Consider the following 23,775-nt stretch of genomic DNA (forward strand, 5'->3'; position numbering starts at 1 on the left):
GTAACACTGGCTATGATTTCATATTCCACGAAGATCCCACTTAAGCCACATATGATCTACTTTATATACACGTACCTATCTAAAACGGGAGCCGGCCGAGTCGACCACACTTTATTAGTATCTTTCTCCACTACCTCATCTATTCATGTGATTCGATTACGAAGTAAACTAATTTTGATTTAGTTTCTTCTATTGGCATTGGTTGACCTGCCTAAGTCGATCTTTGATGCTTTCATAGTTTCTGTCTTTCTCTCTGTTATATAAATCAAAGTTCTCTGCAATTTAATTTTGTATGTCTTCGTCTTAAGCTTTTTATTCCATATGCACAGGTACATGAAACATAGATTAAGTCAAAGTACAGCACTTCGTTTTCAGACAAATTGTTCCATCGTTCTGTGAAACATCTGCACTATCAGTATGGTATGACTGGCAAGTAATTCCTCGCCTAACACAAAGAAAAGATAAAAGCGAAGAAAATCCTTCATTCTATGTAGGAAGAAATAGCGATCAAGCCTTTGACAGGTGCCTGTGCGGTGCGTGACAAGGAAAGACAACCACAGCAAGGGTTCTACTTTTGAGTATTTTCCCTTTGTTTCACCGAGGTCGGAAATTTTCTCCAAAGGCCGCGCTCCAGCAGAAATAGGGTAGTGTATGCCTTTGAAAACATTTGAGATTATCGAAGCTAGTTTTACTATACATAAAAAATCTTGTATATGCGTTTTCTTACATTCAAAACTCGACAACCTTTAGCATTTTAATATTTAATATTTAAGCTTCCTTTTTCTCATCTGATCTCTTGTCCATTCTTGGAGTAACATGCTAAACTTTGAGTGACTCATTTCGAAATTCGTGCAGGGGAATCGTGATATACTTTCTCGGTGTTAGTATTGCTATGCAGGAAATAAATGCAAAGAAAGAAAAATTATACACTATCACAACTGCTTTCTTTCTTAGGGGTGTTTCTTATATAGTACCTGTGCTTACTAAAGTTGACATCCTATAGAGATGATAGCCTTAGTAACCAATAATACTGTTGCATTCAACCCATACAACATGAAACGCAACTTCACAATCAAATTCATTCAGATTATTTTCATTGTCATTGTAATCATATAAAAAGGTTTGCCTAGTTGGTGCTATAAAGCTTATATCTTTTGAAGTCTAATGATGTGTAAATATGAAACTGCTAACATATTTCAGGTCAGCAATGGGCACAAGGCTGCAGACTAGATCAGAGAAAATGAGGAAAACACAGCGTGAACAGAAGGACAGAGACAGTGAAGTTGTTCTAGATCTAACTAGCTTTGTTACAGAAGTTGAGCACTTCTCTTCTCTCATTGAACCGTTTGCCTTTTTCTTCTATGCCATTGATGACATAAGGAGGTCAGTTTATTTTCTTCTCATGTAACAAGACAGCGATTTATTTACAAATATTTATAAAAGGTTAAAATAACTTTATTGAAAAATTACTGTTTCTTTGTCTTACAACCTATTCAGAAATATGTACATTATGAATGTGGGGGTGGAAAGGGGGCAATGAATTGTAAAGATCTTAAAAAAAGAAACAGTAGTATGTTTTGAAGTTTGATTGCAAGGAACAGAAGTAATAATTAATGGTAAGAGTGTTATTACTAATTATTACATTTTGTGTATTAAATTATGTAGGATACTTTACTGCAATGGCAGTGCCATTGAACTGGAAAAATCTCTGCTTGTTTAGAACCTGTGACAACATTGAACTTTTGTCTTTGTGGATCTTATTGAGTGTCATAGGAACAGTCTAATAATTTTGCCTGTGCCTTTGTGCAGATGGCGATTTCCCAATGCTACTATTGCATTTTGGGTTGTTGCCAACATTTGCTGTTTTGTTCTGACACAAGGTTTGTGACATGCTTTTTTGCAACCTGAGATTGTAAGAAATATAGTATCTGTCACTTAAACCTGGCTTATTAAACCCGCTTGCCATTCCCTTTAAAACCATTTTAAGGAATGGTGATGAAAGACTTGAAAATGCATGTAGCATCTAATCACATATTATCAATAAATAATATCAGTTAACATGCTTGCATTGTTATAGTAATGATATTTGTCATAGGTGCTGTTTTCATCCTGGTTTCCTGTTTGGTCATTGCTGTTGCAACTATTTGCCTCTGTCAACTGCACACTCGTGTTCTCGACAAGTATCTACCCAAAACCAAACAAGAGCATGTCCGAAATCAGGCTGAGGACTCCGATACTTTAGAGACCATACAAAACTTTCAATACAGGTTTACTTACAATGCATATTATTAATGTTATTAGCATATTTTGAAAAATTGAAACTGATTTACACTTATGTAAATTGATGGTGATGGTGGTGATGATTGTGGGGAAACAGATACCCGAGTGGTTAGAGCACTGGCATTTGAAGTGAGAAACACACCAGTTCAACACTCAAGTAGTGTAACAAACTCCCCAGTCAGCCCAGAAGCAGGAATGGGTATCTGATTCCATAGGGGGTTGGGAAAGGTAAAGCAGCAAGAGAGGAGATAGGCACCACCCTCACATACATCTGGCCCCTAACCCTCAATGACCTGAAAAGGATAGGAGATGACCTTTACCTTTTTTTACCTTAAATTGTGTACACATATTTCTTTATTGTTTATCTCCTTATTCATATTGTTAAAGTAATACCCAATAAATTTCTTCTTAGCTTGTTTCCATTATGCAGTCGGAAACAGGTTTAGAAAATCTTGTGGATTAAATAAAGGACGCAAAATAAGGGAATTGACATAAAACACCAGTCTTGAAGTTCAGAATTGGAATAGATTCCTTAAATGCATGACACTTTTGTCACCACAACTGTATTTGCAATTTGAGTTGAGTTTTGAAAAAAGCCTTGCATTGTTTTTCTTTTTCTCCAGCTTGATTCAAATGCATGATTTTGTTGTGAAGAGCAATGAATATTTGACCTACTTCTATGCTGTTCTCAAGTGGGATGATACAGTTCCTGCCATAATGTGAGTAGCATGCATAAGATGTTTCATCAGAAATTATGTTCCTTCCTTTTCTGGCCATAAAATCTTTGGCTACTGAACACCTGGATATTTGTGTTGATGTTTTTTCTTCTCATCACAAGAAGTTAGAATCAGTGTTATATCAGGGATAACATACTTTTTCTTTTTTTTCAGTAAGAGAATGCCTTTTTTAATTATAATTTATAGATCAAATTTTTACTAGATAGTAGATCAGACTTTTACTAGTTTTACAAAGCTAATTTTTTGTTTTGCAACATACAAATTTGTAGAAATTCACATTAAAACCATTGTAATATTTTTGTGCACACTGTTTCTGTTTCCAGTTACTACACAGAGGTATGTGTCTCGATGCTGTGTCTGGTTGTATTTCCTGTGAGGTGGAATTGTTTTCTCTTTTTCAACTGGTTTTTTCTCTGCCATCCAAATATGATAAAGTGTGAGTGGTTAGCTTACATTGTAGATTATTTTGTGGTTTTGTGTACACACTGAGATCAGCCATTTTGAAATAATTTGTCAATTGAAATGGAAAATATAATTGCAGACTTTTCAAACTATTGATTACTCAAAATCCATTTAATTCTGCATTTGAAGAATTCCTGGTATTGTAATATTATTGAAGATGGCTTTTTGATAATCTGTTTCTAGCAAACACCATGGTAGAAGGTACATCATATAACTTGAGTTATTATATGCTGAATGTTAAGGAGAGAACTGGTCACAGCTTTAGCAGGCCCTAAAGATTAGCAGGTTAAATAAAAAAACATATTTCTTTGTTTTCAGCTGGCTATAAATGCTGGATGGATTTTGTTGAATCTTTTAACAAGTCAAAAGAGCAGAGTGGAAGCACCTTGTCAGCCAGCACAGCTCCAGCATCTACTACTTCACAGCAGACTGTAGCTGCTGGGGACATCAGTTCTGCACAAACTGCACAACTTGTGAGTTATATGCTTTCTTGATAGCTTGGGTTTTTTTTCCTCCTACATTATTTGCTTAATAATTGTTGCTGCTTATCATTTTTACAGTGTATCGGAATAGCTGCATGTTAACTTTTTTTGTGGATGTAAACTATTACAATATTGGTTTCAATCTCTGAAACAAATATTTTAATGATGCAGCTGTAACAGGGAACCCTTAGGTCTGGTTGGCAGTTATGGAGAAAAAAGGAAAAGAGCATCAAGAGTTAAAGTGGGTTAGCTGTGCAAAAGAGACTTGAGATGAAGTTAATGGTCAAGAAATGTGAAATTTATGGTTTTGACTCATAATTCTTTCCTACATGTGAAAAAGGGAAGTTGCAAGTGGTGTACTGAAAAAATGAAGTTTTGTCGCAGAATGAGCTATCCAAAAGCAAGGCGACAGAGGATATTGATAGCCTAGAGGGTGATGACAAAGATGATTCTTCTGATGTAAGTAATGTGTGAGTCTTCTCTGATAGTAAAGAAGTTAATCTAAAACCATTCTTTTAATTTTTGTTTTGTCTTTATCTGCATGTCTATTTTAAAAGAAAACCCCACATATTTTGATGTTCTACATTTGTGACATTAGTATATTTTTCTTAATAGCTACACTGCTTCTATTGAGAACTATGTACTTGAAGGCATTCCTTGAAGCAAGCTCTGACTTTCCATTTTAGTTGAAAACATGGAGGGAAAAACAAATACCTACACTTTCTTGCAAGCAAGCAGAGCAGTGATATTAGCAGTGGTGTGTTAGCTGTGATGTCTGCAGTGACATATCAGCTATATGTTAGCAATGATTTTTAATGATGTGTGAGCTGAAATATGTTAGTCATATGGTTTTCTGTGATACGGATGTGTTGGTAGTGACACGTTAGTGATGCATTGAACTGTGATGTCAACAGTGTGAGTTTATGCTGTGCCATCAACTGACATCAACATGGACATGTCATATAGATGTGTGTTAGCTGTGATGTGTTAGATGTGTAGGAGTGTTACATTCTGGTTCCATTAGAAGCAGCCGGGGCTTTTCCTGCATGTTCTTGTTGCTTTTGTTTACAAGTTTCATATCTATTGTGAAGCTTATCAGTAGATTGTAAGAGTTGCTTCCAAATGTATACAGATTGACCTGATTGAGATGAGTAATATGGTAGATGAGTCATTGAGTAAACTGGAACCATCTCCCACACGTCCAGGCATGGTAGCACGACTATTGGAACTGAGACGACGGCGCTCACAGATGGCCAATGGTAAGAAACTGAGTGGATTCAGTTGGAAAGGTCTTAGTTAATTCTTTCTTCTGTAAAGGATGCAGAGTTGTCTTTTTTTGGAATAACTAGGTCAGGAGAGCATGCAGAAGAACCTTCAGACATTTGTAAATATTGTAGGAATATATATATATCTTACATTGATGATATGTTACATGACATGTAATCTGCTTAAAAACAAATTTTAATCATTGATGATATGTTACATGACATGTAATCTGCTTAAAAACAAATTTTAATCATTGATACATAGATAGAGATGAGCAATCTTTGATTATATGTTATTCAACATTTTTCTTTTTTTGAACAGAGCTCTCTTTCTGTTTCAGAGAATTGTTTTGGCTGCAGAGTTTCTTTCACATCTATCCTAAAAAGAAGAGTAAGTAGTTATATTTTCCATGTAAACAAAGTTAACTGTTGTCATATAAATGTAAACAAACAGCAAGGCATACTTTGCAAAATCATTTGTTCATGCCAATTTTTGTAACCAGAACATTTTTATCCTTATGTATTGCGATGTATTTGCAGGCATGATGTGTTTAAGATTGTGATGAGAGTAAGATTTTGTGTGTTATTCAGCATTACTGTCGCCATTGTGGTAACAGCTTTTGTAACAAGTGTTGCAATCAGAAAGTTCCTCGCTCTGTGTTTGGAGCTACTTGTAAGTAGCTTTTTAATTGATTTCTTGTGAAAAATAAATATCAAGCTGTTAAATACATTTCTGATTTTAAAAACTTAAAGAGATATAGCTGAGACAAGGTTTATAGTTGACAGTTAAAGTTTGAAGCTCTTCTTTCACAAATTCTACTGAATTGATCACTGGGAAGGGATTCAATTAAAAAACAAGCTAACATGACTGTGTCTCAACTACAGATATGCTATATTTGTTGATTGGAATAGCTTGTCAAGAACTCCCTTTGTGTTTTTTGGATTTTCCCAACATTTATAATGCATATTTTGCCTGCAGTTTCAAGAGTTCTCAAATGTTTGGCGGAATTATTTCAGCTCCTGCTGCTAATAAAGAGACAGTTTTGGTGTGCAACACATGTCATGCACTTTTAACTGGACCAGCAGAAGGGAGTGGTGCACAAGTACAGAAGATTGGTGGTGATTCAAGCTGACGAAAACGCTGTGTTTTCAGGATGAAGGTAAATCATCTCATGGGCTAAGAATCTTTTGGGTGTGAGTGTGTAACAGGCTTCAACTCATGAAATTTTGACAATGTGCACCTAAGGTCTGGAAGGCTTTTCAACTCTGTGAAGGCTGGCACCTCTCATACTAGCCTAAGCCTCATATAAACAATTTGCCTCAAATAAAATAGAAAATCATCATCCAGGTAAAATTTTTGATCGCAGTGAACTCGGTCTATTTAGGTGAATGGAGGCTTGGTACAAATACAGTTTTCTTCATAGAGGATAAAAAACAATTTTTAACATGAAGGGATTTTTATAAGGTTAATGCTGTGAAGTCATGTGATGCTGTGGACCAAGGGAATTGTTATGGATGGTTAATGGGAAGGAAAAGCAGGCATTCAAATAATAGTTCTCTTTCTTCATCTGCACCCATACCCTCAACTGAAAAAAATCAAGATGGGGGAAGAAGGAAACACATATTCACCTATTTCCTAGCATCAGTCCATGCTTAACAGAAACAGTCTACAAAGATTTTTTTTTCAAATGGTTTCCTTCACCTATTAGATGCCATTTAGAGAAGCTTTAAATATTTTAAATTACTTGTTTTAAATTATTTTAAATTGTACATCAGAAGACCCTAGAGAGATTTTGGCTAGGTCTGTAGGGATGGAACTTATACAGCTGAAAGACACAAGGACCTTCTTAACCAAGTATGTATTGTCAAATATGTGACTCTTTGGAAAAACGTATTATGTGTTCGCCATGTACACTTTTCCCAAACATTCAACACATTCAACAGTGGACTGTCTAAGAATGTCCGACAGAGGAATAACAAGAACAGGGATTATCATAATTTTGTAATGTGTCACACACATCTGGAATCAGGAACAAGAACTGAGGGTATCATGATTCTGCAGAGGAAGATGAGTTGGGAAGTTGGACTAGCATTTTGTGGAGTGTTGGTAGGAGTAATGCTGAAGGAAGAGGTGTGTCTTTAATGCATGTTTAAAGAATTCAGTGGTGGGGTAGGTGGAGGATATGGAAAGGGGGAGATTTCTTCTGTTTTGCTGCACAGTAACTAAAAATTTTTTGACTTTACGTTGTTCTGGTGACAGGAATAGTTAGGATACATATTTTCCTGTTACAGCTTGTTACAAGGAGTGTGGAGAAAAACACCTTAATGCTCATCTTTTTCCTGAGTGTGTGCATGTGTTTGAGTGCATGCACATGCTGTAAGTAGCTTTTAGATAGAACATGGTGGAATATAACACTCATTATTATAAGAATCCTGTTATGCATGCCTGTAAAAATGTTCCTGTATACAGCTCAGAATCCATCACTGTTACAGAACTGAGACTACTGGACTATTGTATGATGGTAGGGTTGCTTTAATGGTGCTCAAAAGTTCACAGTCTAATCTCTAATCAGATGCTGCATTATTGAACAGGATTGCCCTCTGGGATAAAGTGTTATATCCTGTGAAAGAGAAGGCTTATACATAAATGACATGCTTGGCTAACATTGGCATTTGCTATGTAATCAATTTGTCCTGCAAAAGAGGGTCATTATGCTTGGTTTTCTTTATTCCAGATTTAATGGACTCTAAGGAAATTGTCCTCATGAAAAGCTGTTCTCAGTGTTTACCTGTGAAGTAAAACTCAAATAATTTGTGAGCAGAAGGCCGTCAACAGTATACAATTTGACTTATTAGTGTCATAGTGATTGTGTACATTCAGTAAGCTGTGATATATATTGCTTTTGGTCAGCAAGTTACAGAATGAGAAAAACTTTATTTTGAATTGTCAGCTGGATTTTGATCATTTGGTTTGTTCTCTCTTCTTCCCACTTTTATATTTATAGTTATTGTTTTTTTCAGTTATTTTTAATCATAAAAACACCCATCTAGCAGAAATGCAATTCTGTGACATCTGATATTTGGACACACCTTACCTCAATCATTTTGCAGGTATTCTAGATAGGCATTTCTGTTAGTATGATTTTTGTCTTATTACATTACAGAAATGTTGAGCACCTAAGGATGTATAAATTTACCTGCAGTTATATTCAGGGAATGCAACCGAATCTCTGAGGCTTGACATGTCTGTTATCTAATATGCCATTGTTTAGTCTTTTCAATAAATCTTAAATTATTACATTTTTTTTTTAAAGAACATGAAATACCATATTTTGAACTTTCTTGATAGCACTATACTGTTTTTATAAGACTTTATAATGAGACTATGGTTTCTGACATACACTTCCTTTTAATTAAGATATAGACTGTTAGGTATTAATAATTTTTGTATTCCTAAATCTTTCTTTTTCAGATGTTATTTGAGTACATTTATTTATATGTGCATTTTTATGTTACAATCATTTGTATGGATGCACCTATATTGACAAGATTTAATAGAAAGGGCCTGGAACCCATTTAAGGAGATATTTATTATTTGAATATCTAATTTATAATCATGTTTTTGTTTACAAAGTTTGCATACTTCCATATAATGTTGATAAATACAAACTACTATTCTTTGTATTAAGATAGAAATTTTGATAGAAAACAGGGCAGCCATAAAAGCTGGTATTGTTTGTATAAAAATTCCATTCTCTGTTTTTTTAGTATATAGATCATAATACACTTGCTTTTACATGACATGTCATTTGGCTGTGGGATTTTGAGGTAACAAAACTGTATGCAGAGACTTATGCTGGACACAGAATGGTCAAATCTTCATTGGTGTTATTATGATTGATTTTTAGTTTATGAAGTGTTCATGACATCTAAGAAAACACAATTCTGAGTTTGGCCAGAGGCACAACTTGAAGCTCCATAGAGGAACAAACTAACTACACAGCTGCAGAACCTTTTTAATGTCAGTAGCCTGTCATCTGTTTATTTTGTTGGGGAAAGTCTTGCAGGCAACTTCTTACCCTTAATAGCAGGAGGATACAGTGGAGTGGACAGGACTGAAGAAATTGTTTGGTCCACTTCCCATATGTTCACAGGACAGGCATTCATGCCAGCCTTCATGAGGTGGTGTTGAGGCAGTAGTGTCTGGTCCTCAAGCAGAAGATCAGCATATGTTCATGGCATGAAAGTTGATGGAGGGGATCAGGTGTGGACTGTTCTGCCATTTTTGTTAAAGAGCTGATTTTCTTTTGTTTGCAATTAGTGTGCTTGTTTCCTTGTATGACCGACTTGTTGGCTATTGGAAGCAATGAGAGAACTCTATATGTGAATGCAGGAAACGGAGGTAAGTTACCTACCAGTTATTCCATTTTTTTCATTCAGGCGCCTATGTTGTGTACTTTTTGTAGTCTTATTTAACTATCACATATTTTTTGTATGTGTGCTTGTGTGTTATATATATATATGCATGTGTGCATATATGCATGCATTTTGTTCGTGTTTATAAGGATAACAAAACTTGAAAATGTAATAGTGAGCACAAATGTCTGCTGCAAATGTAAACAATATTACAATATTTTTTTTTATCCATAATTCTTTAATGTGCTGTCTTCTAAATTAAAGCTGAGTTTAGACCACTTCAAACAACCATTTATTGTGATTTATTTAAGGCCTTATGTGATGTATGCAAGAGGAATATGTATTAAGGATGAGTAGATCAGTTTAACATCTATGTGCAGTACCTGTACTTTCTTCACACTTTACCTAGGGTAGCTGCACAACAAAGTAGCATTATGCTGACTGCAGTGGTCATCCTGAATTAAAAGATATTAAAGAGTACTTAAAATATTTTGCATGTGATTTATGGTCAGCAGAAGCCTTGTCTTAAAGGCCAACAGAAAGATAATCAGCTTGAGGTGGGGGGAGCAAACTCCATGCTGGCAGTGAAGGACATTCCCATTCTTGTCTCCTCTGTTTCTTTTTTGAGGGGGCAGCTGCCCCACTGGTTCTACTCCACTGACACAAGGGAAAGGCTACAAAGAGCTCAGTCTTGGATTATTTTGAGATGCCTTCTGCAGTTTTGTAAACACCTGATTGAAGTTGTGTCTATATTTCCCCCCATCTGGTGTTCTAGTCTTCATTTTAAAAAATAAACCTCGCGTGTTTGTGTGATCTTGTCGCTGTATGATGCTGTTTATTTACTAATATCTTTTTTGTTTAGCTAAAAACTTTTGGAAACATCTAAAAGTGAAAAATCAATCATTTCTCTCTCACACTGTGAGATGGCAGTCAAGCTTGTTGTTAGCTTTATAGGCAGCTTACATAGCAAATGGGGTTTTAATGCAAGGATCCTCCTATTTGTTTCCTGTGAATGTGCATGATAACCTTCTCTTTTCAACACATACAGTTTCGCAAATGCACAAATGCAAATGCTTTTAAAAACTTAATTTGCTGTTTTTATTTTAAAAATTAATATTATTAAAAAATCCTTGTGAATAAAAAGAACTTCAAATTTTGAGTTCTCTGCCCCTTGTCTTTTTCTGAAATATAATTGCTGTAATCCGTCATAATGACAGGCAGGTCCTGTGGGCCAAGGATTCTGTGTACCTGCATGCAGGACCAACAGACTGAGGCTGTCCTTTGTTGTTTCAGCCATGCGACTTCTAAATGTTACTGTGTGCTGTCTGAACCATGAATGTATGAGTCTGTTTGGCAGATATGAATATATTGTGGTAACATTTGGTAGTATTTTTTGTGCTTTCTTATCGCCCTGAACCGAGTTGTATCTGGGATGAATAAAGTGTTATCTTAATTATAATTTCAAATTGTTAGAATAAATAAGCTAATTTTATCTTTGGAGAGAACAGTGACTGGCATGAAAGAAAGATGTTTTAATAGGTGAAATGTTATTATATAGGAGCTGAAAATAGATGAAAGTTCAAGTTGCACAAATTGCCAAGAAAATTGTTTTGAAATTTTTAATTTAAGATAAAGTAGATTAGTTCCTTCGTGGCCACAGAGAGAAATTGTATTGATAGTGTAGAATGTTGAATAGCTGAGAAATGCTTACAGTCTTAGCAGAAAGGTTTTGGCAACTTGCGATGAAATCCTTTACTTGGTCTGTCGTCTCTTTCTCAGTTGATCTACTTCTTATACACATGTGACATAATGTAAAGAGGCTGAAAATATACATCCTGTATGAAAGTAGCAGCACATATTTTCATTGCTTTATTAAAGAAGATTGTCTTCAAAAAAAGACTGTTAAAATATTAAAATACAACATGCTAACAGACATGCATGTAAACATACCAGTTGCAGCATAAGAGATTAGTCTTTTATGTTGCAGCATTTTAAAATAAAATTTGTTTTGGCGCTGAGATTTTTAAGACATTGAAGACTTCAACTACATATTAAATATAGTAAGTCGTAACATACATTTTTCAGATGATCCATGTAAATAGTACCAGCTGTCTCAATATAGTGTAGTACGTGTTGTAGATGGGATTATTTAATCCCTCTTCAATGTACCTTTGTCTTATTAGCTCTTTGGACAGTATCATTTTAAAATTCATTTTTAAGTTTGTAGTTTTATTACCAAGGGTCTGACAGTTCAACCCACAAATTTGTCTTAAATCTTTTCATGGAACAGTTCTTGTATTCTGAAATGTTGACAAGGTTATACTTGTAACATATCTGAACCAAAAGTTTTGTTTGGTTGGTTTTTTTTGTTTTTTTTTTTTTTTTTTTACCTGAAAATACCCAAGAAAACTTCATAATATACTTTAGGTCACTAAGCGGCTAAGCTTATTTATCGAAAAGGATTAAATTCCACATTTCAAGCCTGCATCCCTTCACTCAAAACTCAGTCAACCAATGTGGCTGATCATTGTTGACATGATAACTATCAAACCAGCAGTTCTAATGTTAGAGACATAAATACAGGTGTGTTAAAGTTCTTTTCTAATGGCGCAACTAAGAAGGGGGCGAAAGCTCCTGTCCAGCTGTATTATGAGAAAACTGGTTACCCATTCTCACTCCATCTAGGACCCCTTGCCAAACATGAGTTAGTGCCTCTGCATGGTGAGGTGACAAATGGCAGAAGCAGTGAAGCAACAGACCCCCTTCGCTCTACTGGAGCCTAGAACTGCCGTAACAAAATGGGTGTGAAAACTAGCAAGGTGGGGATTCTGCATTACAAATCATACTCTAAAAGAGACGAATACTTTGTGCCATCCCCGCCGTAGTTTGCGTTGAGGGAGGCTTTGTTGCACTTGCCTCGGAAGCGAGACAGACCCTTGACAGTGCCCTGCCACAAGCCATCCCTCTGCTGCAAGTGAAACCATTCCGTGTCAACGGTCAGGGCCACAGCTTTGGCACCCGGGATTTTGACCTTAAAGTTTACAGTGTCCAGGTTGCTGAGGTTGCTGAGATGCAGGGGCTCGAACAGGTAGCAGCCCTCCTTCCACTGAGCGTACTGCTTGGGGTAGGGGGGCACGGCGGTGGGTGGGGGACTGGTGCACTGGATCAGGTAGTTATAGACGTTCGGGAGGGTCTTGCTGTCGTCTGTGGAGGGCAGTGCGTAGATCTGCAGCTTGAAGAAGCCGGCGGCTGGCAGGCTGACCAACAGACTGACCACGTCCCCGTCTGTCTGGGTGAAGACCAGCTCCTTGTACTCGCGCTCGTTTGCGCAGTCTATCAGGTTACTCGTCACCTGTTGGAGCGAAACAAAGAGTTGCAATTATGTCTTCCTAACTTGTTAATCGTCTGGCGACAGCTCTTTTTTATATTTTGGATTCGCAAGACTAAACTATTCTGTAGTGCTGCATGCAGTGGCGGTTGACCACAACCGCTCAAAGCATGATAAAGATTGTAACACAGTCGCAGTTGACATTCCAGGGTTGGACAAACCATTGCACATAGCATTACAGGAATTGCCACTCAGTCACACAAAAACATTCCAGATGTGAAGGAAAGGACAGCTTATCACCACTCAAACTGCAGACAGCTTGGGAACAGAAGGCGACTACATCGAGGCTGTAGAACACGAGAGTGTGTACAGCAGCGCCTTATGTTAATTGTATGTTGTTATCTTTAAAGACCTATGTGTGTGAGAGAGAGAGAAAATGTACGCCTGCATGTATAAACTTGCATACACTTCCATCTTCAAGATTCTATCTCTTGTTCATCCAGTACAGACATAATGGTATATGGTGCACACCACTGACAAACGGACTCCACTGAGCGCAGCTCACCTTCATGGGCTTGGGCGTGCGCAGTTTAATTTCCAGCTGATTGGAGTCGGTGCGGATGTCGGGGTTACTGTGACTGATGCATGACAGGGACCACTCCGAGAACTTGCTCTGAGGGCCCAGGTACCCGTACGGCAACTCGGGGCGGGAAGCCATGCCTGCGACTGCCGACTCCGGCGTTCAAACCCTGTGATCCAATAGAAGGTTGTAATTTATGCAGTGTTGATCGAGAATAAGGAATATGGATAGCTGAGACCGGACAAAATTCATCATTGTTGTTAACCTCATTTAAGATAAGTAGATAACAACATGAACAACTATCTTATTATGAAATTGCTGTACCCCATCCCCTTAGCTTGTTTTCTAAAAACTAAAGGCAGTTGGAATATGACATACTGTTAAGACCCACAGTAAGCCCATTCCATCAATCAGCAAGCAACATGGAGCAGTTACTTCATTAACAGACACAAATGTTGATGAGAAGGACTAATTGGTAATCAGCATGCCGTCTAAATAAAGCATAGCGGGGCGAATTTGTTTATGGGGAAAGGGATTGGAACCGAATCAAATCCACACCATTAGTCTCGTTCTCACCAAATGTGGTATGAACATTCGTTTCGACGATGGCCCTGTCGTAGGATATTTACAGATCTTCGGGGAATGTTTATTTTTTACATTTTCCAGACAGAAAAATACTACGCAAGCGACATTGCAACGCACCTCTGCCACGCGGAATAAACATTTATTTACAGTTATGAGAGAGAGATGATGTAAGGGGAAGAGAGGGAGAGAGTCGTGTATCGGTTTCCGAACATGACCTCTCAGAGAAGTGACAGGAAGAATACAAGCTCTTCCTTGTTTTGCTGCACACCAACAAGCTTACAATGTCCGAAACATCGCGGTCACGTGGTTAATTAACCATGTTTTGAAATTAAAAAAGAAAAATCGCACAAATTTTGGGTCAGCCTCGCTAGTCAATATTGAAAACATTTCAGGGTATTATTGTAAAATTGTAAAATTTCTTAAAATGTCAGAAAGAGATAAAAATGTTAAAGTTTATTATTTTATTAATTATTTTTCTTTACTCATTTTTTTATAAAGTGGTCATCATCTGAAGCATCACAGCAATAAGCATTACCGCGACCAACAAGTTAATTATTTATTTGTGTACTCGTCTGCCAATGTAACTCATGCAGACGGCATGACCAGCATCGTTGTTGTGCAGACATCCATTTGCTGCAGGCAGAACAGTTCTGCAGCAGACGATGCTTTCAGACTGTTTTCTTGGAGAGGGTGTGTGCTGATTCTGCTATCAGTGGTGCCAAGAGAGAATGCCGGCAATAGCTAGAGTGCTTGCGTGGAGTGGGGAGGGAGCCTGGCAGAGAGGGGACACCTAGCGGCTCTGCACAACACTAGGGTATGGGAGGCTGAGTCGTCGCATCTTCGTTTCTGCTGCAGTGCTCTATCTGTACCTTGCGGTCTTCAGCATGCCGGCTGCAAATTTCCCCTCCTTAAAAATTGATGTTTGCTCTAACATTATTCTTGCTCCTGTTTTTGTAGTGAGAGCATCCTCGCACAATTTCGCTGCTTGCACATAAGCGAGCAAGAGAGATAAAGACAGAGCGTGTGTGCCTTCCCCCCGACTTCTTTTCCCCTCAGCGGCTATGGCTTTCCCCAACATGGTTCGGTTTTCAGGCACTCCAAGCTTGCGGGTTTAGCATACTTGCTTTAACTCCGGGGTTTAACTCCTGCTCTAGGAGGTGGTGGGGGATCAAACCCAAAATGGTCGCACGATTCCCGTGAACCAAAGCTAGAGTGTATGCCAGGTGTGCTCGCCGTGGTGGTCTGCTATAAACAGACTCTGGAAATCCCAGAGCAAAAAGAGGAAATGACCAGGAACCGAAGCGGCACAAGCGGAGTCTGAACGCACGTCTCACCCACCTGACATCTGGGAGTCTTTCAGCACTGACGATCGCACGTCTTGCTTAGCACGACAAACGCGGCTGCTTGACCTCACGTGACTTGTCGAGCACGACAAACAGGACTGCTGGATCTCACGTGTCTTGTCTAGCACGACAAACAGGACTGCTGGATCTCACGTGGATCTCACGTGTCTTGTCTAGCACGACAAACAGGACTGCTGGATCTCACGTGGATCTCACGTGTCTTGTCTAGCACGACAAACGTGACTGCTGGATCGCAAGGCAGCGACACTACACTTAGTTACGCCTGCTTAGTCATTATGACAATCTCGCTCTACCTGAGTTAGCTATGACAAATGTGCTTCCCGCCATTTCAACATGCCGCGTACTGGGAAAATCAACTGGCTACAGCTGAAGGGGGTCATTAAAATTGTCGACAAATAGAATGCATTACCTCGACAATATTTTTGAAATGCTTATTGATAAAAATGTGTCCAGAGTTATAAATACACATATTAGACGATTGTGCCTAACAAGACCTTCAAGTTTATTTATTTAGCTATTTATTTATATACAGTACTCCAGAGAACTTCTATAAACATTTAAGTATTAATAACTGTCACTTCAAAACAACACCAACAACAAAACAAAAGGACAACTCTAAAAATAGACCCTCTTGTCGATGGGCTTTGAGTCACAGACGGTACTGAAGGTACCAGATGCCTACTGGGATGGCCCCATACCTGTCTGGAGACAACTGAAGCTACTTATCCTGTTGCATCAACGTTATTGAATGTAAACAAGTTTTGTACCATTAGACAGGCTGGTATTCATGCGCACGGACACTTTTTCATTTATTCTGTTTCTCAGTCTCATCGCTCCGTTTGGTGTAAATTCTTGTCAGTCACCTAAAAGGTTTCACTAGATTGTCCAACATCACAATGTGTAAACTTTAAACCATAGTGAATTTGATTTGTGGACAAAGAACTGTAAACACTGTGTGTGTGTGGAAATGATAACAAACGGAACACGTCCTGAGTAGCGCGTGCCACGAGCAGCCTGCTTCCGCAAATGATTTCTTCAGTCGAATGCCTCTTTCCTTTCTTCTGGGGTCTGAGCAAACGTTTAAGATCCCGACGATGGACATTTCTTCCATTATAGCACAACGTGTGTCTCGTTAATACTTCTCTGCTTGGAGCATTCTGGGTTCTTTAAAAATAAACTGCATGTGATGAAGTAAGCATCTTTTAGACTACAGTAACATGGAAAAGTCTGGAATGGTACGCGCTTGTATTCTCTAGTGTGTGTATGTATGTTTGTTTGGCCAAAGCTCATCAAAATAAAACAGGGACGAGAGAAAGAGACTTGACCTTTCTGTCACCCAGATGCTTTCATTCAAAAGTTTAAGTTTTGCCTGTTGGCCTCCTTGAGAATTTACTGCAAAAAATTCAACAACAGACATTCACTATTGGTGTCTGTGGCATCTATTAAACCGACTATAACTTGATAACTTTCTGGCTTTGCTTGGCTGAGTTCTCTGTGACAGACCGGTGACAAAACATATTTTGGCACATGTAGGTAGAAAACAAAGTGGCTTTGCTGACCTGTGCTTATGACACAAAGGTTGGCAAAGCTATGATCTGAACGTGTATAAAGGCTACACCACTTTATTCTAGAGTTCTACAGCAGCCACCCATGCAGGTGAATTATTTTACCAGGAACAAAACCCGTCTAGTTCAAAGAACGGTAAAACCGGCAATATTCTCTTCTTCTAAAGAGAAAAAAAAAGAAAAAGAAAAAAAAGGAAGATAGAAAAAAAAATGCGAAAAGTCAAACAATGCAAATCAAGCAGATGAAAAAGGGAAAAGTTATAACTGGAGGATAAGCAAGAGTAACTGCAGACATAAGGGCGCTCAACCTGTCTAACGTCTATTACACTTCCACTGAGAGAATCAGCGATGCAAGAAGCAACAAATTATACATTTTTGCTTTCAAATGTATCTGCACGCACGTGTCTGTGGACAAAGAGACAGTCACACCAACATAACATTTGTATTGCTCCCACCGCCAGACACTACTTGACTTACTGAAAGAAGAGTGCTTACCACTCAAATGAAAGCACCCGGGGCCACGCGGGGATGTCAGTGGAGGAGCCGGCGCTTGAGATAAACCTGCTGACGAAGCTGGCGATGTGTGAAGTGCTGGATGTGAACGCAGTCTCTGCGGCTGCCTGGCTGCTCTGATGTCGTAGCTGCAGTGCTTCAGCAGACTTCAGACTTCCCGGCGGGAATGGAAGCCTTCCATCAGTCTGGAAGGGAAGGGAGAGGTTCCTGATAGCCCGCCAAGTTCCTGGAATCTTGAATAATGATGGTACGTATGTTCAAAACTCTTCCTGCTGGGAAGTTTAAAAAGGTTTGAAGAAAAAGTTACCTTCCTTCTAGACAGGTCCCGCCCCCTTTTCATGTGAGTGACAAGCACAGGTAAGCGATAGGCTAAAGCTATGCTTCAGGTAGTTTTTTCTCACCTGTCTGTCTTTTATCTTACAGTCGGCGCTTCTACTTGCGGTATTTTAGGGAACCTCATCACCTGTTCAACCATATTGCGGGTAAGGAAGGAAGCTGATCTTTTCTTTTAATCCTTTCTCCTGCTCCCAACATTCCCCTCCCAACATCGCTGCAATCATCCCCGTTTTGTCATCCATCATACGCTGGGTGTTGTGTACACAAACTTCATAAGTTTTCACTTGTAACAGGCCACGTCAGCTTATTCATCATCCTGTGTTGCGACATGGCAAAACCAGAACCTAAAGGAGACAAATGCTGGGGGCTATAATACATTAAGTTTAGCCCCCGCAGCACTCGGGGGGAGCCAAGAGGGGGGAAGTGGACTAAATCTGTTATCGTTACCGGCTTCTGCATGCTCCCGGCATCCTGAAATTTCTCCTCCCCTAAAACTTTCTCTTTTTCTCCCTTATCTACTGATTTTTGTTAACTGTCCGCTGTTGCCACTTTGATTATTCTGTGGCAGCACACAGTCATCGTGGCTCGAGGGAAAGAAGTGGGGTCTCTGATGTGTCATCTTGCTTCAAGCCTGACTGACAGTTAATGATGTTTGGCAAACCCAGTGGCGATCAACAGGAAGAACGTCTCGCAGACTAACACTGTGTCTGGGCCGCTCGCTTTCAACTTCAAAAAAAAAAATGCTTTACAGCCAGAGGAATGAGCAGGGCTGGAACCGACAACCATCTGCTTCACAATCGAGCCTGATACCAGGCTACGGAGTCTCCCTACCAACGGACAGCCATTAATGGCTAAGTATGTTTGAAAGGGTTTCATTGGGCCGAAGAGATTATTATATGACCTGCTGCAGAAATTTCTAGCACGAAGTACGCAAGATGGAAGCACACAAAAAAAAAAAAAAAAAAGACCGACTGTAGCAAGCGCGAGTCGCGAATCGACGACCGGACCCGACTACATTTTTCCATTGACATCTTAGCACTGACCTGTTGTACGCATGTGTCGCCATTGCAATGAGGTTGTCAACAATCAAACTTCTTAGTCATTCAGACAAAAGAACTAATACCTAAACACTAATAAGCTAAACACCAGTGTCTCTTATGCACATTTGTCGAGTTTACAAGTTTAAAAATATAGGCGCGCGCATACACACACACCAAGAAGAAGCCAAAACGTGAGTAACAAAGTTAATAAAAAGTATCCGAAAGAAAAAAAAAATACAGTCCTTTATATTCCAAACGTTGGCCTTACCCACTATACACTATAGCAGCTTCAGTCAAATTTCCACTAGTTACTCTTTAGAATGAAAGAAGGACAAACTAAAAGACGATCTGTGCCAAGACGTCCACAGAATACAGTCGCCAACCTGACAGGTAAACAAGTCAAACATGTAAACTGTGGACAGGTAAACAAGGGTTACAAAGTGTGGAAAGGTAGGGCGGGGGAGGAATGGGGAATGGAAGAGAAAGGTTAATTTGGTTCACGAGGCACATTTTGTTATTTATGACCTGCACAGGCACGAGACACGTTCCTCTTGTAACAAAGCATCACACTTTGTGTCTGTGTGTATATTCGACTATGCGGCTGGTGATACATTTAACCTCTTTTCGCTGCCAGAGTGCTAGGTCGTCGCTTTTTAGTCTTTCCCCGCTCGGGGCTGTTTTATTTTGAAAAACTTTGGAGCAGCTCATTGACCTTTTGACATTTTCACAAACCGTCCGTTACAGAGAGTGAGTGGTCCATCAGATATGACAATCCTTACATCGATACCACAAAGTTTTTAAACACTTCAATACATCACACTTCTAAGTAGATAAATAGCTATAACAATATTATTTTAAAAAGTCTAAAGTTAGAAACTGTCTGGTTAGGTGGGAAGTAACACTTTTAATCCTTAAAAGATAACAAAAATTATAAAAACGTTGACAGGTGTTCGACATTGTAAAAAGGGAAGAAAGGGGTTAATATTGTGAAATGAATTCTGTTGGGGTTGGCAATCTTGGGTTTATTCACCTCGGTCGCAAAAATAGCGAGACAGGTGGGGGATGGGGAGGTAGATGTGAGCGGGGGGATAGTGTGCTGTAGATGTTTACTGACCCCTGGCGGCTTCTCACGATCCACAAGTGCAGCAGCGATTATTTGCAGCACTGTTCAGGGGAAGATGTTGAAGAAACACACAACAGTTGTGCTCAGCTTTAATTTCCTCGTAAACCAATTTTAACTGGGGCTGCATGGAAGGCTGTTTATTTGCGTCTGATCACAGCTTTCAGATGAAGTTTTCATCTTGGAGCAAAGACATTCCTGTGTGGACCAACTTGTACACACTGTGTCTGTCCGTTTGTCGGTCGGTCTGTAAAAATAACAAAAAAACAAGTTTTTAACTTAATTACTGAATACTTTACCTTGATGGTTAGATAACTACAGGTGTGAAGTCTTTGAACTTCAGAATAAAGTATACAAGTGAAGTCTCAGACGCCGTGGTGAGGTAAGTGCTTCTGCATTATGGAAGCTTGAGGTGAAGCTTACTGCACCGTTAATTATCGCCACACCTTCCCCAGTCTACTCTGTGCGATAATCCGTCGGCCGGAAGCAGTTAGACCAGGTGGCACGCAGCACCTCTCAGCATCCTTCTTAACTTCCCTGCTAGCTGTCACTACAAACCAATCATCTTAGACAGAGTTTTTGTCAGTCTCAAGTGTGTGAGAGGCTTGTCAGAACATGATTTCTTTTCTCAAAACCAGGTTTAGTTTACCACAAGTTACACTGTTACACATTCCCGGCTACTGAACAAGAAATTTCACTTCTTTGTCAAGAAGCAAGTGTTCAAGAAATGACATTTTCACCTGTGCACAGACAGAAGCCATTTTGTCAAGTCTTCAAATATCACCATACACAAAAAAGGTCAAAGCTGTGAGGTCACGATATGTTTTCAGCTCTCCCATTGGCCCTCAACGTAAATGTATCCACGTACAATCCTGACGTCAGCGTTGTTGATCTCCTTCTATGCATGCTGATATCTGTAAGCGTGTATAATGTATCTTGAGAACGGAAGAAAACATTTTCCCTTCTTTAGGACGCATATGGATTAAAAAACTGATAAATCAAAAATTCCAAAGATAGATAACATGTCAGTTTAAACGCAAATACATTACTGAAAGACAACAAACTTTCCGACAGGAGTCGAGCACAAACGCTCTCACAACGCTGACTGACCGGGACTAACAACTATTTTCTGTGCTAACTTGGATCGCACTCACGCACATAAGTGTGAAACTGAAAATAGAAATGAGTTCCCATAAGTCATTAACTTATAAATTGTAATCTATGTGTCAGTGATGTGCAAAATATTGATGCTTGCTTCTGCATCCTTAAGATGATGTCAAGAGGGTTATGCAATGTTTGACCGCTCTCAGCTAACGTGTTGCCATGAGCGATAATAATGATAAAAAAAAAAAAAAGCTTTTCTGCGCTTAGTCACTTTTTCTCTTCTCTGTTTCCAACTTCTCTATCCTTTGATGTTTTAGTGCTGAACTCGCAAGAATGGTATTTCGGTCTTCGCGATAGTTCCAGAACTTTACAGCTTCTCCCTTTTTGCAACAAGCGAGGCTGTTATTTGCAGCTTTGTTGCACCGAAAGATATGTTTTTATCATGCTGTTGTGATAGCCAAATTATACATTCACTCAACGGCGATCATATATTTTTATTTTCAGATGATCAGTAGCACTCTGTTGCCGTTGCTCAAATTTGGCGAGTCCTGGTCTCCTCTATGGTGCACCCACCACACACTACTGTTAATTCCAGGTGCTCAAAAAAACACAGCTATTCGTCTTTGGATCCACAAAAGAAGCGATGAACCAAAAGAGCCGTTATCAAGCCTCCCTGCCAAGTCTAGCAATTTATTTTTTCTTCTTCCTTTTCTTTTTTGGCCAAGCGAGCAAGTGCAAGGCGGAACGCTGAAAAAAGAATTCTCGCAACTCTGTAGTTTTCTTCGACTATCACGACGGGATAAGACTGAAAACAATTGTGATTTATAGCTGCAAATGCTATGTAAAATTACCTTTTGGCACAAATCTGTAACTCACAAACACACAAAAAATAAATCCATTGTGTTGTTAGCACGACATACCTAAAAAGAAGAAGAAAGAGAGGGAAGAAACGCGTTGTAATTATCATTCCTGAAGATGTAACAGTGATACCCATCACACCCCTGGTGGCATGCCAGAGGCTGTATTCATGAAGAGAAGATAAGTCATCGTCCCGAGTAAATCAAGAGCAAGCATCTTCTCTAAATAGTCATTAAGAGCGTCCAGGTGTTGATTTTCCGAGGATCGTAGTTATAAATTAGTGGAAAAGATGCCTGGGAGTAAAGTAAAATAAATATCCGTGGAGTTTTTAACTACAAAGACGAAATATTTTCCTTGATTTCTCCATTCTGCCCAAGAGTGGTAATGTAGTTTCGCTTCATGAGCATGGCCACTGATATTATGAGAGTTGGACTAGTTGGCTGTAACCTGCTGGGATGCCCGGCCATTAACCTTACCTACTGGGTTGCGTGGCACAATGCAGTGTATCACCACGTGTGACTGACAGTTCAAAGGTCAAGTCACCTATTATTAACTTCGGTTTTTTTTTTTCTATTCCAAACCCAGGTGAAAAAAAAAACTGAAAGATTGTAACACTTCTGCGATAAGCCAATAAATGTTGGCAACTGGCTGTCTAAAAATCTCTCGATCTTCAGGGGAGAGCCAGGCTATCGTAGACGTGTATCTAAAGGCAACAGTTTGAACTTAAATGCAAAAATCATAGCCTCCTCCCACCCAACCCCTTAAAAAGGCAAGAAAAAAAGAAAATATGTCGGTGCAAAGTGTGTGAATAGGCTACAAGAATGTTTTAAAGTTTAACCCCTATTTTCTACTGTCTGGATTTGCAATCTACTCTTCCTTTCATAACTTTGTGTTCTTCCTGCCTGTACAGTGTATGTGTCTCGACACCCGCCACCTGGGTGAAAACGGTGGGAAAATAGTTGGAGTTCACAGGTGACACGAAAACTCTCGACAAACAGTCATGCAGGTGCTAACGAAAGACAAATAGGGCAAAGGGCAGGTGTAAGGTTAGCGGTTGACGAAGCTACCCAAACAATCTTTCCCATCCATTGAGACCGACGATTAGAAGATTTGTCACAACGAACGTGTATACGATACTCCAACACCAACAAAAGAAAGACCTCGATATTCCGATGTTAGACAATTTTCCGGACTAACTTTTCTACAGAAGCAGTCAATTGTAGTTTGATGTCGGTATTTGAAGCAGAAAATTGACTCCTCCCCATTCGTTACCCATCTTCGGAGCAGCTGGGCTGTGAGAACACCAGGTGAGGAGGATGGTTAGGTCTAGATATAGATATCCCCTCAGAGCACACTCTGTGGATGTGATTCTTGTAAACAAGCTAACCTTCACGAGTTTTCTCCGGTTTTCTCCCCATTCCCTGCATAGCAGGAAATCACCAGTGACACGTTCCCACCAAATAAATCAACCAGGTAACCAGCATCGACACGCTGGGACTGGAGTCTCACCAGGTTTAGTCCACATCATGTTACACCAGGGTGAGCAAAGTTTTCTTCTCGGGCCGGTCTCACAATTCTAAACTATGGGGTGGGGCGGAGACATAGAAAACCCACGCCATGTTACTATGCAACAAACCTCGTGAAAATAGGGAAAACATGCTTGTGGTGTTCACAACGAATTTAATGTGAACAATGAATATGTTTGAATTCGCTCACGAGTCTTTCAAAATGTGGCCGCGT

At 39.2% G+C, this 23,775-nt stretch overlaps 2 protein-coding genes and 1 long non-coding RNA gene across 3 annotated transcripts; 2 read left to right on the forward strand and 1 right to left on the reverse strand.

Annotated features, from left to right (window-relative positions):
* The first annotated feature begins 170 nt into the window (after positions 1-170).
* On the forward strand, positions 171-11,101 carry LOC112563808 (protrudin-like). The gene is made up of 13 exons (XM_025238166.1): positions 171-644; positions 1,201-1,383; positions 1,810-1,880; positions 2,096-2,267; positions 2,904-2,999; positions 3,341-3,453; positions 3,798-3,952; positions 4,346-4,420; positions 5,094-5,220; positions 5,568-5,617; positions 5,818-5,899; positions 6,244-6,386; positions 7,962-11,101. Exons 2-12 carry the CDS (start codon positions 1,208-1,210, stop codon positions 6,357-6,359), a joined length of 1,233 nt encoding a protein of 410 aa, XP_025093951.1. The 5' UTR covers positions 171-644; positions 1,201-1,207; the 3' UTR covers positions 6,360-6,386; positions 7,962-11,101.
* Positions 11,102-11,496: 395 nt separating this feature from the next.
* On the reverse strand, positions 11,497-17,857 carry LOC112563810. The gene is made up of 3 exons (XM_025238168.1): positions 17,560-17,857; positions 13,536-13,719; positions 11,497-12,994 (listed from the first exon to the last, which is right to left on the reverse strand). Exons 2-3 carry the CDS (start codon positions 13,686-13,688, stop codon positions 12,476-12,478), a joined length of 672 nt encoding a protein of 223 aa, XP_025093953.1. The 5' UTR covers positions 13,689-13,719; positions 17,560-17,857; the 3' UTR covers positions 11,497-12,475.
* Positions 17,693-19,063, forward strand: LOC112563813. Its single transcript, XR_003099130.1, has 3 exons — positions 17,693-17,824; positions 18,001-18,059; positions 18,482-19,063. It is a non-coding gene; the product is annotated as an uncharacterized LOC112563813 (long non-coding RNA).
* The last annotated feature ends 4,712 nt before the right edge of the window (positions 19,064-23,775 follow it).

The sequence above is a fragment of the Pomacea canaliculata genome, linkage group LG5 (assembly GCF_003073045.1).
Source record: "Pomacea canaliculata isolate SZHN2017 linkage group LG5, ASM307304v1, whole genome shotgun sequence".
Taxonomy (NCBI): domain Eukaryota; kingdom Metazoa; phylum Mollusca; class Gastropoda; order Architaenioglossa; family Ampullariidae; genus Pomacea; species Pomacea canaliculata.

Excerpts from the sequence above, each read along its gene's own strand:
- LOC112563810 (XM_025238168.1), bottom strand. The coding sequence starts at position 13,688 with ATGGCTTCCCGCCCCGAGTTGCCGTACGGGTACCTGGGCCCTCAGAGC. Across the intron at positions 12,995-13,535 it reads GCACGCCCAAGCCCATGAAG|GTGACGAGTAACCTGATAGA; the intron begins GTGAGCTGCGCT and ends TCGCTCCAACAG.
- LOC112563808 (XM_025238166.1), top strand. The coding sequence starts at position 1,208 with ATGGGCACAAGGCTGCAGACTAGATCAGAGAAAATGAGGAAAACACAG. Across the intron at positions 1,384-1,809 it reads GCCATTGATGACATAAGGAG|ATGGCGATTTCCCAATGCTA; the intron begins GTCAGTTTATTT and ends GCCTTTGTGCAG. Across the intron at positions 3,454-3,797 it reads CCATCCAAATATGATAAAGT|CTGGCTATAAATGCTGGATG; the intron begins GTGAGTGGTTAG and ends CTTTGTTTTCAG.